Genomic DNA, 14507 nt, shown 5'->3' with positions numbered 1-14507 from the left:
CAGTGCTGCCAGGCCTTCAGTCTTTACGTGTGGGATGCCATACTGCTATAGTGATGAGTTCAGGATAGCTTTCTTTGCATGAAGTCAGACAGCTGGATTGATGGTTGTAATCAAATTTCCTGCCTTGGTTACAGTTTTACCATCCAAAGCCTCAATTTATTCAGCGGTCATACTAATAGTGGGATTTGTTTCAGGAGGAACCCCATTTTCCACTCCTAGTTTCTGAGAGCTGGTTAATTCTTTCATGGGGCAGGGTTCATATATCATGCCTCATAAAACCCCTATATGAGGATTTAGGAAGAAAGGATGGGATTTGTCATAAGTACTCCACAAGCGTGTCTTCACAGCAGGCACAGAGATAGCCAACCAGATGGCTTCACCCCATTAACTTCTCACAGGTGGAGACAAAGGTCCAAAAATACACAGCAGCCAGATCCATGTGTGCTAATCTCCCTCTTCCTCCCTAGAAATGTCTGGGAACAGAAACACCCAAGCTGTCCCTGCAAAAGCCATTTCGTCTGGCTCTACATTTCACAGCTCTAAACATGTGAGCCTGCATCATGATGTGCTTTGTGAGCCCATCAGCCCAGAGCATCTCCATGCAATGTCCCTGTCCCGCCATGCAGTGGACATGTCAGCCCCAGTCCCACTGAGGTTATGAAAAAATCCACTGCATACAAAGGGTCACAGCAGCATTTGTGCTATTGGGATCCCTTCCCACCAAGGACTACTGCTAGCCCTGTGTGGTGCAGGATCAGTTTAAAATAACTTCACTTTGAGCGCCCCATGGAAATCCCCTGCCAGTCACCCTCCTCACGTGCTTTTTGTTCTGAGAATCAACAGGCCTCAAAGAGCAGCCTCAGAAGAGGCCACATCTGTACAGAGTTTGCTTTCATCCCCACAAGGGTTCCCAAACAATGCCAGTGCCAGCCGGAGGTTTGCTGAATGGTATGAGAACCAAAGGCTTTCTTTGCTTTCTGTTCATCCATTAAAACCTTGTGAGTCAAAATTAAGAGGACAGGAGTGGGAGCGTTTGGAGGCTGTGGTTTCTCACAAATGCCTAAAGCTAAGTACTAATGAGAAAGTTTCAAAAAAAAAAAAGGAAAAGTCTGCAACCCATCACCAGAGCAATGGCACAATTAGAGACAAATCCAGTGTGCGCTGCTTTACATTTATGATGCAGACAAACTAATTTAGCTAATTAGGGCTGTCTACAAAGCACATACGAAATAGTGCTCTGTCCTGAAGTCCAGTACCAGAGATTCCTGCTACTGAAGCCCACAAGTGTAGAGACATGCAGCCTGGACACCTGCTACTGTCTGAGCATGGAATTAGCTGAGCCACCTCTGCATGGCAAATGTTGAACATTTTCTTCATTGTCCACCCACAGCTCATGTGTGAAACCCCATCAGCTGAGAAGCCCGCAAGGAGAAGTGTAAACAAAACTCTCTTTGAGTCCAGAGTTTAAGAAACAAAAGCCAAGAAAAAGTGAAAAGCTCAGTTGGCTTCTCCCTCTTGAGACTGGGTTTTATCTCACAGGTTTTGAGTAGCCCTAAGCAGGTTAAGGTGTGATTTCGCTTCTTTGAGAGAGCAAACATTTTGTCTTTGTCAGTGCAAAGACTTCCATTGTTGTTTGAAAGGAGCTCCTACTTTGCTGAAGTTTGCTCTATATGTTTTGATAGCAACTCTTTTTGTGCAGCACAGAAGCCCTGAGCTTCTAGAGGAGTTCAGCTGCTGCATTTCCAAGGTGAGGGCGCTATTTCCAGGTTAAATCCAGGACCTCTCTAAAAGACTTCAGCAATCAGTTTTGGAAAGTAACTTAATGACATGAAGTCTGGTAGGAAGAAAAGAAGTAGAATTATTAAGTAAACAAGTACGAGTCTTCATAGACTAGTTTCAGACTTGCCTCTGAGTGAGCCTAGTGCTCATGCAGCAATGGAAAGACAACATATTGGATGACAACTAGATAGCATAGGCAACTGGTACCTCCACTTCTCTTGCCTCACCCTCTGTGCCCAATACTGCCTCCAACCAGAGTGCTAAGCTTGAACTACCCTGTAAGCCCAATGCCCTTCTTTTGGGCATATGCCCATTTACCTCCATATGGGTTTCTGCCCATATTCCAAAATCCTACCTGGATCCCATGACAGCCTCAGTAATGTGCCTGGGAAAGAAACAAATACCTTCCTCTACTGGGCGTGGACCAGCTCACTCACATTTGTCTCATTTATCCCAGAGAAGTGGAGATATTGCCTCACAAATGAAATCAGCTCAGGTCTCCACCTCTTTTTCCAGTAAAGGGCAAACCCTTTCTCTCTAGACAAAACAGAAGGAGTGGGCTCACGGAGACCACAGCATCCTTTGCTCCTCCAGCTTGCCCAAGGAAAGAAGAGGGTCTATGTGTTACTCCAAAAGGAATTTCTCTGCTTCCTACCACTTGCCATTCCTGGCCGCTGCAGCCTGCATGCGGTACATCAATGGGTATGCTCAGCAGGGAAAAAATGCCACTGACCAAGGTGGTGTTTGGGAGATGAAAAAGGCTGATCCACACAGTGGTTTCTTCTGTCTTCCTCTAAATGTGTTCACTTCAGGAGCCCCTTTCTCATTAGAGCTGGAAAAGATGTAAACAGAAACCAATCCCTGCTGAAAATAACCCTGCTGTGTCCTGTATGGAGCCTGCTTGACTCTCCTGCTGGGTTTGACTCCTAATGACAAACTAGGTTGTTACTAGTTGAAGTTTTCATATAGGATAGTTGCGCAGGACACCCACTGTACACATTTCTTCCACTTCCTTAGAAGCTTGAATGGCTTTAGCAAACAGGTGGAGCAGGATTGTGTCTTATCTCATGGAATAAGCCACAAGAGGGAGACAGATACCCATGTGGTGCCATTAGGGGCTCATGCCCTTAATGCTTGGGTAGGAAAAGGTTTTCTCAGCTCTTGAGAGCTTCCAAGGTTTCAGATTCTTTCCCTAACCTAAAGTCAAAATCTCAAAAAGCCTCAAGAATGAAGCATGGAGAAATAAAATACATGTCAGAAAAACTTCCCATTTGCAGTTTGAAAGTGTTTAATTTCTCTTTTGGATTAAAAAGAGAAGATAATTGTTGCTCATTCACTGACTCATTGAAACATGACACTTTCAGCTTTCAAAATATGAAGTCTTTGGAACCTCATTTTCTTCCCCAAGCAACTGCTGAATTCAGCAAGATGGTGAAATACAGCCCTTCCTACAGTTTTTGGCTCCTACCAAGAACATGTAATTTGGAAGTTCCTAAGAAATCTCAAGAGACACAGAGCTAATTCAATCATAGGATACAATTGCTGCCTTTCATGTCCTCAGTCTCTTTGACATGGGTCAAAAATTAGTCTGGAAACAGAAGATTTTTATCTGGAGAAAGAAATGAAAAACTGTAGCACAAGAATGAGGATATAAGAAAAACAAGGCTCATACTTGGCCCCCACCTGCTCTAGCTGCATACAAAAGATGCCACAACAACTTCAGGGTTCAGAAGAGCTGCTGCCAGCGTTCAACTCCATGTACAGCCTATGGAGGAGGTAGGTCCACGGAACAGGGCTTTGGAGACACTCCCCACATTTATATCCCAGAGCACAAAAAGTAGGGTATGTGTATCTCGCTGACAGGCCACATTAGTGAAATATTTGAATTCCTGCATGAGCCCAAGGACTCAACATGCTGAAAATAGGATCTGCCTGTAAAACAGGACAAACTGAGCCCACAGCATAAACATTTCTCATGTGAGGTAATACCTTACTTTCCAATGCAGTGGACAAAAGAAATGCAGTGGAAGTGTCTGCGGCTGTAGGTGAAGAATACACCTACTATGAATTCAGTCTGAAAAAGGCAGTCAGTAGAAATTATTATAAGGGAATGGTGTGATTTATGGCTGCATGTGACAGTCCATACATCTCTACAACTGAAATAAAACACTAACGTAAGAGTGCACAAACATAGGGCGTAATGTGAGATACAAACTACTCTTCTGCTCAACCCTGTACGACTGACTGAGGCTACATTAACAGCAGCAAAGCATACGGTGCCAGTTCTCTGGCAAATGTGGCATGGAGCAATCCCAGCTGTACTATCAAACTCTTCTAGCTTCCAGACTTTCCTATAGGGTACAGCTGCAGACTTACGCTGGTTTCCATATTGTGCTTTGGAATAGTTTGTGAGAAGGCTATTTGGCTTGAGCTAGAATATACCAGAGATCAATCTAACAGTTTAATAGGATATTCAACTCATGGCTGTTTTCCTTGCCATGTCATTGCTCTGTTTACTAGTATAGATGTAGCCTGAGATGCCAGCTGCGGGGTGACACTTCCCATATTCCCCCTACTTCTTTATGTCCAATGTTCCTTATGCTCTGGAGCATTAATCAAGATTACTAACTGTGCTTTTAAAAAAAGGTATAAAAATAAAACATGGATCTTTCAAAAAAGTCCTACTGTGACTGCCTGGTTCTCTGTGCTACTATTTCTATAGCTCTGAGTGCTGAAGAGTTAGCAAGAAGGAAGGAGATGGTGACCCATTGCCCAGCAGCTTTTGAGAGCCCAGAGGGTATTTCAAATGGTCCAGTGGCCCATGGTATCCTGTTCCCTGTACCAGGCAACATCCATGGCTCATTGCTTGCTGCCCTCTTCCTGCCAGCATCTGACAAGGCAATGTCAGCCAAGGCCGCTTGGGGCCATTGGCACAATTACAGTAGCATGAGACTTACAATAAGACATCAGAGCCGTTTCTCAATGAATGTACAAATAAGGCCAGAGCCCACTTCTCATTTTACACTGACTGCATCACTCTCAAATGTGCTACAGAAGGCTGTGAAATCATGACCAAGCTCTTGGAGTCATGTGTGAATCTCTCCCAAGCTTTGCAGTCAGGCACATGACTTCACTTCGTGTAAAAGCTGGGGTGAAAACAGTATTCACTTTGCCCTTTGGAGACAGGAAAGCACCTGCAGCAGACTGCATGGTGAGGTTAGAGACCAGCAGTAACAGGGGAATGGTCAGCTTCTGTGAGACGTAATTACTCCTGTGGTTCCTGTTTCTGAAGGTTGTTTTCCACTGTGAAGTTCAGGGAAGTTCTGTTTGCACCAAAGAAACGCCATGCTTCTCATTTTGAAACCAGTGAGAATTCAGAATTTGCCCAAAAAAGGGACAGGGATGCCTTGAGAGTGAAGCGAGAGCTCTGTTGGCCAGCATCTTGTGAGTGTTAGGGGCTCTTGGAAGAAACATTGCTTTGGCAATCCAGCATAAAGCATTTTTCCCCCTCTGTCTCCATCCTGTATCTTCTACCACAGCTTAGGCACTACAGTTTTCCAAAGGTAACCCATCAAAAGAAAATTTCTAGAGTTCCACACCCTGTCAACAGCTGTTGTTCACCATCTTTCTCTCTGTGATGTGTTTATATGAGGAAATAAATTTTCAAATTAGAGAAAAACATAGCAAAAAGTACCCACTCCACATCAGGGGAAGAGGAAACTCAAGAGTTTCTTCTTCGCTTCCACTGCACCCTGCAAAAATATATTTAAACCTTTTTCAATACCCCATCTCTGTCAGTGTTCAAGGCCAGGTAGGATGGGGCTTTGAGCAGCTTGGTCTAGTGGAAGGTGTCCATGCCCATGGCAGGGGGTGGAACTGGATGAGCTTAGGGTCCCTTCCAACCCAAACCATTCTATGATTCAGCATAAGGAGTTGGGAGAATGAATACACTCTCCCAACAAACAAGAAGAGACAAAAGGCTTCCCCAAAGGCAACACTGCAAAATACTGGCTAAGCGAACACCATGCATGGAGAAATTGAACTTTTCTATGTACTCATAACAACCTTTAAAAAAACTTGTCTGTATTTCAAGGTGTGGTGATGGGGATTTATTGACCAGGACTGCTAGATATGTGTGTGAATACAACCATGTGCACAGGCATACGCACACACACTATATTATTTTCTTTTTTGCTGAGCATCTGGCTGTCTGGATAAGTTCATAGAATTCTCACACTTGAAGCTCCAAGGGAAAGAGAGCAATATCAAATGCTCACACTCTCATCCTCCGAATGCTGAGGGGGGCTTCTGGGAACCCAAAAGCATCCTGTCTCAAATAAAGGAGAAGTTAAGTAACATTAGAGGCGGAATTAATGACAAAAAATTCCATTTTGTGCTTAACCCTTTCCGCTCACTTCCATGACCTGTTCTAATCGCAGCAAGTGTTAGGAGCCCTGAAACATTGGTCTGTGGTTTGTTTACTCAGGGATGTGGGGACTAAGTCATGTTGTTGTTGGGTTTCCTTTTTTTGTGTGTGTGTGCGTTGTGCTTTTTAAAAGCACTGATGGAAGCAAAGGATATTTTTTCACCACCCTGAAGGATCTGCGCACCCTAAAGCACTGCTGACATCCTTTAGTAGCACAATTGATTTATGCCATATCCACATTTAGTTATTCACTTTGTTCATTCCTATCTGAAGCTGGAGGTCTCAGCTCCAGTGTTAAAAGAAATGAAAAGTCCAGCCATCTAAAACATCTTACCCTTTGGTTTGCTCTCATTCCTGGTCCTCCCATTGCTCTCACAGATATCCAGGCCTGCAGCAGTGAGGTCCCCTTCAAAGTACTGAATGTTTTCTCTCCCTCCAGAACCTTGAATGAATCAGCAGCCTCATTCTTGCCTCTTCTTTATGCCACCTCTAGAGCTTGCCTGCTTGCTAAAAGTTTGGTCTCTGCCCTCACAGTGCTTTACATAAAGTGTGTTAGCTTATTCCCATTTTACATTACAAGCTTTCCGTACAGACTACTAAAACTACCATCTACCTCATCCTGAGCACTGATTTCATCACCCAGCTCAATAAAGCTCTGTAAAACTTAACTCATTCTAAAATTATATGTCGTCTTCTCTTTTGCTGGAAGGAGCACTGTTGCGTTCCAGCTGACATCCCATCTATCAGTCACCATACTGCTTCAGGTCCTACTTTGTACAATGCTGTCTTGATCCAGCTGTTACTGAACTCCTCCTATCACAAGTATTGCATCGTTTTTCTCGTCATAATGCCAATGTCCTTCTTCCTTCAGAGACCCTTGAGAATACCTAGTCTTCATACTCAGATGAAGTAAATCCGAGCATAGGCCCTCTTTCTCCAGCTAATGATGTTTTCTTCATTGTGCCACAATTATAATACAGTTGTGTGTTTTAAATGTGTGTTTTACAGTCATGTGTATGTTTTAAAAGAATCCATATCACATGTCTTTAATAGAGAAGAGATATTAATTTGTATTATTTGACATGTTCTCCCACCATTGCTTATTGTATTTCTGATCTGGTAAACAGCAGAGGGGAAGGACTTGTCTGTCATAGTCATTGGCTACCACAAACCTCCATGGGGCTACACTATTAATCCACTGAGTGATCCATGCTGCATGCAGTTGTTCATTACATAAACTCATGAGTAATTAAGTGAGCAGTAGGGAGTGCTACTTCTCCTCTATATTTCACTATACAGCTCTGACTTTGCCATGCCTGGCAAGGCTGGCATGCAAGCAGTGCTGATCTTCAGATCAGCTTTTCAGGAAGATAGTTCCATAAACACAATGACATCGTGTCATGACATCATTACTTTCCTGTAGGTTTGAATCAGCTTGCTTGCTTTTACAGGAAATTATATATATTCACTGCTCCTCCAGCTTGACATCAGGGAAGTGCCACACACAATTGCTTTCAGCATTTAGCTCTCAAGTGCATGAACATTCCCATAATCCATTAAGTATCCACCCAGAACAGACTTTGTCATCATAAAACTAAAGGCAGCTAAATAAACAGAAAGGTCAGTTTTAGACTATAAAAACTTGAAAAAATTACGGTATTACTTCTGGGAAAAGGGTAAACCAAAAATTACAGTACGTTGTGCTATGGGGGCTTCTGTCCTGATTGAAAACACCAGGTAACAAAATACTGGTGCCAAGAGACCAAAGTTTTAATATCTCCATCTCCCCAGGTCCTTCCTAATATTATCCATGATGTCATTGCACCCTGGACTATTCATTTTAGCATTGACTGGGAAGTCTTTGCAGAAGAAAGAATTACACTGGAAATTGTAATTACACCGTATGAGATGCGATGAGATAGATAGTGTGAACAAATGCACAAAACAAAACACGTCAGAAGGAAATCAAACGAGACATTCTGCATTGCTTATGGACTACAGGGCAGTACACAAAACCAGAGACCTTAGATCTTGAGGGCCTCAGTGAAACAAGAGTGGAAAGCAATGTATTTATGGGGCAAGTGAGGTTTCATCTAAGATTCCTCCTTTCAGATCAATTTAGATCCAACACTGTTCTACCGGTCCACCAGTAATAAATACAGAAACTATTCATGTATTTACAAGAAGTATTGAAAACCTCACTATTTGTTGGAAAGGAGGGGCAGAGGGTAAGGGGAAAGTGTCATAGTTTACAGCCATGTGTTTTCAAATAGAGGCTAATGCATGCATACCGGCACTCACTGCTACACACCAGTGCCAAAATACTGATGAACTGCAAAGTGATCTTTGCAGTGACACTTCACACAAAGCAGAGCCCTTAAAATCAGGGGCTAAAATGATATACTTTGGGCCACCAATGTTGTAAGATGGAAATAACTTCATGACTCTCCCTTCCCTCCTACCAAAGATGGCTTTGCTGAGTTCCAAGTTCAGGATTCAAACTCCTGCTTGACTCTGAACAGGCATCTTTATACACCAAGTTCAAGACACATATGTAAACTTTGCCATCTGAAGGCTTTTGTGTGCCATCTGGGAATATATTTATGGGATGTTAATTCAAAGAGATGAGTTATGCATATGAACTAACACCCTGAGTCTGATCACCAAGCTAGCTGCAGTGCTACAGTCCCATCCCAAAAACTGCAGACATCATCTATACCAGACTGTCAACAGTTCATGCACACTTTGAAAGCATCAAAATGTTTTTCCCCATTTTCCAAGAAAATACTGCCCTTAGAACACATAAACACATAGAAATACACATACATTTTTTTTTGCATAATTTCAGCAGAAACATGCTCTTCTTATTACACTCTGGTGCTATCCTTTCATTACAAGCATCTTCTTTTCCAGTAAATCTATGACCAAGTATGTGTAAATACTCATCTCAGGGGTCTACTACCCCTGTGGTGGCTGTGGCCACCCCCAGAACTTCTCACTATGTATCTGTCTGAATTGCCTCATAGTCGTGTGTATGATACATTCCCCCTTCTTTTGGCTCCCCTATCCACCTGGTTGCTTGCCAAGTATGTTGGCTGGCTATCTGTTAGCAACAGAAATGGGACTTGAGTCCTAACAAGACCCTGGTGGAAGCTGGAAGTATCCACACTGACTGCAGTGGAGTTCAGCTAGCTTCCACCACTTCAGCAAGGGCTTCCCAGCTCCATTATTGGGTCGTTGTGGACTCTGGTTGCTTTAGTCCTATGGGCTGTTGAGAGCTTTCTATTCCACTTTACTTCAGCACAGAGTAAGTTCACTCCATTGTCACTAGATAAACCCATTACAAAATGCAGCTAAGTGTATGTGCCGTGCGCTGGCACCAGCTGGTCACCCTTACGTGAGACAAGACCATGCCTTACAAGAAAGCTGAGCTCACATCTCCAAGAAGCAAAGAGAAAGGGAGAGGTTTGAACAGAGAGAGCTGTCACTACTGGTGGTTTATTTAAGGCTAGCAGTAAACTTGGGTTGTTTATTGTATCCCAGCTTTCTTTGCATGTACACAGGAAAACAGATGCTTCCCACTCCCAGGCCCCATGCTTGAGCCATGCTCCCTCAGCAAAACCCACAGGTAGGGTACACAAACGGGGCAACAGACACGTTGCTTCCTGCCTCTGGCTGCTCTGAGCTAGTGATAGGACATTATCTATCCAGCACACTTCTTTGGCCTCCCTGGCAGGGTATCAAGCCAGCTCACAGCATGCACTTTGCTTTTCCTGTGCAGTAAGAACAGCTGCAGCCTCTGCTCACAAACAGAGAGCAGAGGCCAGGGCTTGCCAGCGCTTTGGCTCTAACAGTGCGCATGGGGCACGGATGACAGTGCTGGGAAGCAAGCCGGGTCTCCCAGAGCCTGAGCAGCTGGGTACCCTAACTGGTAGGTTACCTTTCATCTTCCAGCATTAAAGGCCTGGCACGGTCCATCCATAGTCTTTAGCGAGCCTCAGGTGCAGTCCTCCACTCATTCATTTATGTCAGCTGCAAATTAAGTTTCAGGCTCTTACAATGCATTAGAGAGGCAAAGGGGAAATAGAGCACAAACTCACGTGCCTGGACATATGCTTAACCACGGGGCCTCAAGATGTCAACCTATCACAGTTGTTTGCTGAAAGAGTGGGTGCTGGTCCCTGCCTGTGCCAGGACCATGATTTATTGCAGCTGTGGCCATTCTGTGGTCTGAAGGGAACCTTCTGACTTTCTGCCTGAAGAAGGTCCTTACAAGTGACATAAGTTGTTGGAGAACATTATGCACTCCCTGCTCTGCTCTCCTGTGACATTCCTTTACACAAGCAGCTGAAGAGCAAAACATATTAGTGCTCATTGCTAATTTTGTTATTTATAGTGAGCCGCCACAGATGGAGACTGCAGCACCATTCTATCTTTAGGATGTAGCGCCTGCCTGTCCATACAGACAATTGGTAATTAGCACAAGAACAATTTGTTTATCCATTCTTAAACTTAAATAAATAGGACAGCCATTTATCTGTCAAAATTCAACTCCCTCCCATTGCCAGATCTCCATGTTAACTACTTAATGAATAGAGCTCATTGCTTCAGGCATTTAGGTAAAGAATTCCCGTTAAAGAAAATGAATATGCAATAACAAATAACAGGTTATGCACTGAAGGGATAGCATTAAGATCACAAGAATCAGGAGAGCAGGACGAGGTGAAGATCACAGCAATGTCAAGCAGAGGCATAGAAATGCACTAACCTGTATGCAGGGGAGGTATGTTGTATATGTTACCCTGGTTACTCCTGGCTAGTTTCTATCAGTCCAGCCACCCGGCTCTCTGCTCCAAGTAAATCCTTGTGTGAGCATGAAATAGAAGACAGAGAGGACACCTGCAGTTCTCAAAGTAAAATCCCACATGTGCACTAAGATGCAGTTGCGTGGCTTGGATGGCAGGACCCTGCCCACTCTAAACACCACACAAGCCAGGGAGAAGACATGACATTTTTTTCCCTATTCTTATTGCTGATTCCAACCCTTCTCTGTTTTCCTTTATTCTCTATACCATCCCCTGAAGTTAGAGAAGAGAGGAAGAGGCTTTCTGAATAGATGGACTCCGTGAGTTGCACCCAAGGGTTGGCCCCTGTTCCTTCTCTCCTGGCCCCCACCACTCCTGACTGGAGGGGAATGGGAGCTGTGAAGGACTGATCACACTCACGTTAAAGGTCAAAGTAGTCTGTGTGGAAAAGTAAAAACAACAAACCCTTGTCTTTCTCACAGTTCAGATATTCTAAGCACCTGAAAATGTTCACTGACTCACGCTTGCATGTGCAGCTTCTTTTACATGCATATGGGTATACACACATCCATATGTACACTGCGGGAAAAGCACTGGGAAAAAAATAAGGTTTTAGAGGTTACTGCTGTCAGGCAGCAAAGGTAGGTGGGATCTGAGGAATTCTGCCTGGCCTCCATTTTCAATCACATGGATCCACCGATCCATGTTAGTTATTTACTTATTGAGCAACCACCTCGACCATCTTTATTTGACCATTTTATTCTCCCATCAGCATACAGGAATGGGATAAAAGCTACTAAATAAAAGTAAATTATTTCAAATACAGTGGCTGGAATGAAATAACTAATGAGAAGTTCCTTCTTTTGTCTTTCAGCTCACAACACCAAACTTCCCTGTAGTGGTCAAACTGGGACATGCTCATGCTGGAATGGGAAAGGTAAGTTATAGAAAATGCACTTATAGCTCCAGAAACAGCTATATATGTGGCACGGCATTCCTGTTATCATACATGGTGTGTGGACAGCCAGAGAAGGGGTTAAACCTCCCCGCAGCCTATCTGGGTTGCGCTGGCTGTTCCTGTGGGAGAAAAGGCCTTTTTCTGTTGTCACGCACTCAGGGACAGGCAGTGGTACTGGGTTGGAGGCTGTCTGGGATGCAGGAAGGGGGGTTGTGAAGAGTGGGGGAAAAGCTGGCTGGGCTGAAGTTGTTAGGCTCGTCTTTTATATATTTTCTTCTCTCCTGAAAGTGGCAATGCTGTTTATTCAAGCACCTGTAATGTGCAGCTACACCCCATAGCTCTCACAATGAGGAGCAGGGGTCTTTTTGAGAGCATTATGATGACCTGATTCAATAAAACGGGAGCCCTTCAGTTATTTTTTTCCTCCTTGCAAGGAAGAACAAGACCTTACAAAGCAGAATGGCTGGTTGCCTGCCAAGGAATCCTGAAAAACATTTCACTCCCCAGAAGGACCTGTTTGTTTTTCCCAGGCTCTCTGGGATCTTTATTCCCCCAGTGAACTAGCAGCCCCTGTTTCTTGGGGTGACTGTGCTCCCCTCTCAGTGAGGCATCGCCAGCACATTCCTACTGCATTTTAGCCTCCACTTTCTTGTATATACCTTGTAAAAAAGCATCCCATATCTGCCTAAAACTTGGTTTGCTCACAAGTAGGAAATTCTGATGTATCATCTCTGAATCCAAATGGGAGGTACATGAACTTTGTACCACTGTCACAGTGCTTCCCTAGAGCAGACAGACCTTCTCCCAGCCTCACACTTCACCTGAAAATTATATATAGGTACACCAAACTTAAACTTAGTCTGCTCTGGAAATAGGAGCTCATTCTAGCTTCCTGTCTTGCAGTGGAATCTCTCATAATCTTTCTTGCTTTGGTGACAGTGTTCCCCTGTCTGGATGGTAGCTGCTGGAGAGGAAGCGGGCTCAGATCCCTGGGCCAGTGGTGAAGTTGACTTTCAGCATCAAAGAGCAAACATTTAAATAAGCGGGAAATGTATGTTAAAATATGGTACTGTGTGTGTTAAACAGACAGAGGTGTCATTGAATTAGAGTACATGGAGACGGCCTAGAGCTGCTTGTAAAGTGAGCCACTGAACATGTCCCTAGGAAGGATTTCATTAGCAAAATCCTAACTGGAACACCAGGAGGAAGAAACCTCTTGCTGAGGAATGGTTTCAAGTTCCTTGAGATCCTGCAGTCCTGGATCTCTCTGCTCTGCAGTTTGACCTGTAATGTGGATAGGGTTTCATGTGTCTCTCCTGTGCATAAAGGACCCTCAGTGACTACGGAAATATGTGCAGAATCAGAGAAAAGTACCCCAATCTGAACAGTATTTCCAGACAAAACAGTCAGCAGAATATTTACCTATTGTCTTCTGCACCAGACACCAGATCTTCTTCCACCTCTCACTTTCCCTCTTACTTCATTCTTTAGTAATGTTGGGTTTTGCTGTCACAAGTTATAAGAGAAAAGCATTTCTAGTCAAACTTTGGGCATAATTGTACACAGAGGTACAAGGGGGGTATGTAGGAAGTCATTCCAGATGAAGATAGGCTGACATCCAGCATCTTAGAAGAAAGTATTCGTCTGAGAGGCCAAGTTTACATTTGTCTGTTATGAAATTAAGAACTACAAGCAAAGTCTGATGTGGATTTGGTCGCAGAGTTTCAACACTGCTCTGTTTGATAGATGAGGAAGGAATGGGAAGGAAGCTTTGTTGACCTTATGGTTTTAGTTTGGGCCCTTCTCCAGCCACAAGCAGCCTAAAGGAAAGTTGAGACTGATGAAATTAGTCTTCATGAAGTCTCACTGCATTTCCTTGCAGAGAGCAAAAAGAGAAGGGAGAAAGTGAAAATGAAATAGATAACAAGTCTGTTGGTTTAAAAGACAAGTTACAGGAATTTGTTTCATGTTGGTTTTAAGACAATAGGGTTCAAGCCCAAGTGGAACTGACAGAAAGAAGCCATAGAAGATGTCAGGAGGAATACGCATAAGGAGAACTATGGGTATACTAGAAAAATAACATTCATAGGTAAGCAAAATCATACCTCCAATTAAGTAATTCAGAGAAGGAAAGTTTCTAGGAGACAATACGGTGGTTTTAACCATCATAATATAAAAGCAATAACCAGTGATGATAAGGAGATTACAGAGAGATAAAGAATTTCTTTGCCTTGGTCTTCAGAAGTGGAAATGATAGCAAGAAATAGAGGGTCTTTATCTGTAAAATGTAAGTAATATGAAAGAGATTTGCTTTTGGTCTAGAAGTGTATAAGAAAGTAAACGTTAATAAAGCACCTGCATCAGGTCATGTTTTCTATAGCAGTGACTGAAGAAACAAAGGATAAAATAACCAACCTATTAGCCAAAGTCCACATGTGAATATTAAAAAGAGTACTTACAGCAACAAACGATGCCAAGATAGTGAGCCCTGTATTTGTACCTGTAGCAGGTGCTTCAAAGGATGTGAGCATTCAGATTG

General features: G+C 43.5%; 1 protein-coding gene and 1 long non-coding RNA gene across 4 annotated transcripts in view; one reads left to right on the top strand and one right to left on the bottom strand.

Moving 5' to 3' along the window:
* The window catches only part of SYN3 (synapsin III), a 199204-nt gene that overhangs the window by 153800 nt on the left and 30897 nt on the right, over positions 1–14507 (top strand). For all 3 annotated transcript variants that reach the window (XR_008973631.1, XM_057420473.1, XM_057420474.1), the window contains exon 7: positions 11885–11947. Coding sequence is in view for 2 of the 3 variants with exons in the window: in XM_057420473.1 (XP_057276456.1) it covers positions 11885–11947 (63 nt within the window). In the remaining variant the exon portion in view is untranslated. The remainder of the gene's footprint in view (positions 1–11884; positions 11948–14507) is intronic.
* Positions 5605–11700, bottom strand: LOC130605191 (uncharacterized). The gene is made up of 3 exons (XR_008973632.1): positions 10974–11700; positions 10146–10552; positions 5605–6106 (listed from the first exon to the last, which is right to left on the bottom strand). It is a non-coding gene; the product is annotated as an uncharacterized LOC130605191 (long non-coding RNA).

This window comes from Pezoporus wallicus, unplaced genomic scaffold (assembly GCF_028554395.1).
Source record: "Pezoporus wallicus isolate ANWC-B61680 ecotype Strahan unplaced genomic scaffold, APGP_CSIRO_Pwel_v1 contig_2871, whole genome shotgun sequence".
NCBI lineage: Eukaryota > Metazoa > Chordata > Aves > Psittaciformes > Psittacidae > Pezoporus > Pezoporus wallicus.
The sequence above is the reverse complement of the archived record's forward strand: the minus strand, read 5'-3'. Positions and strand labels throughout refer to the sequence as shown.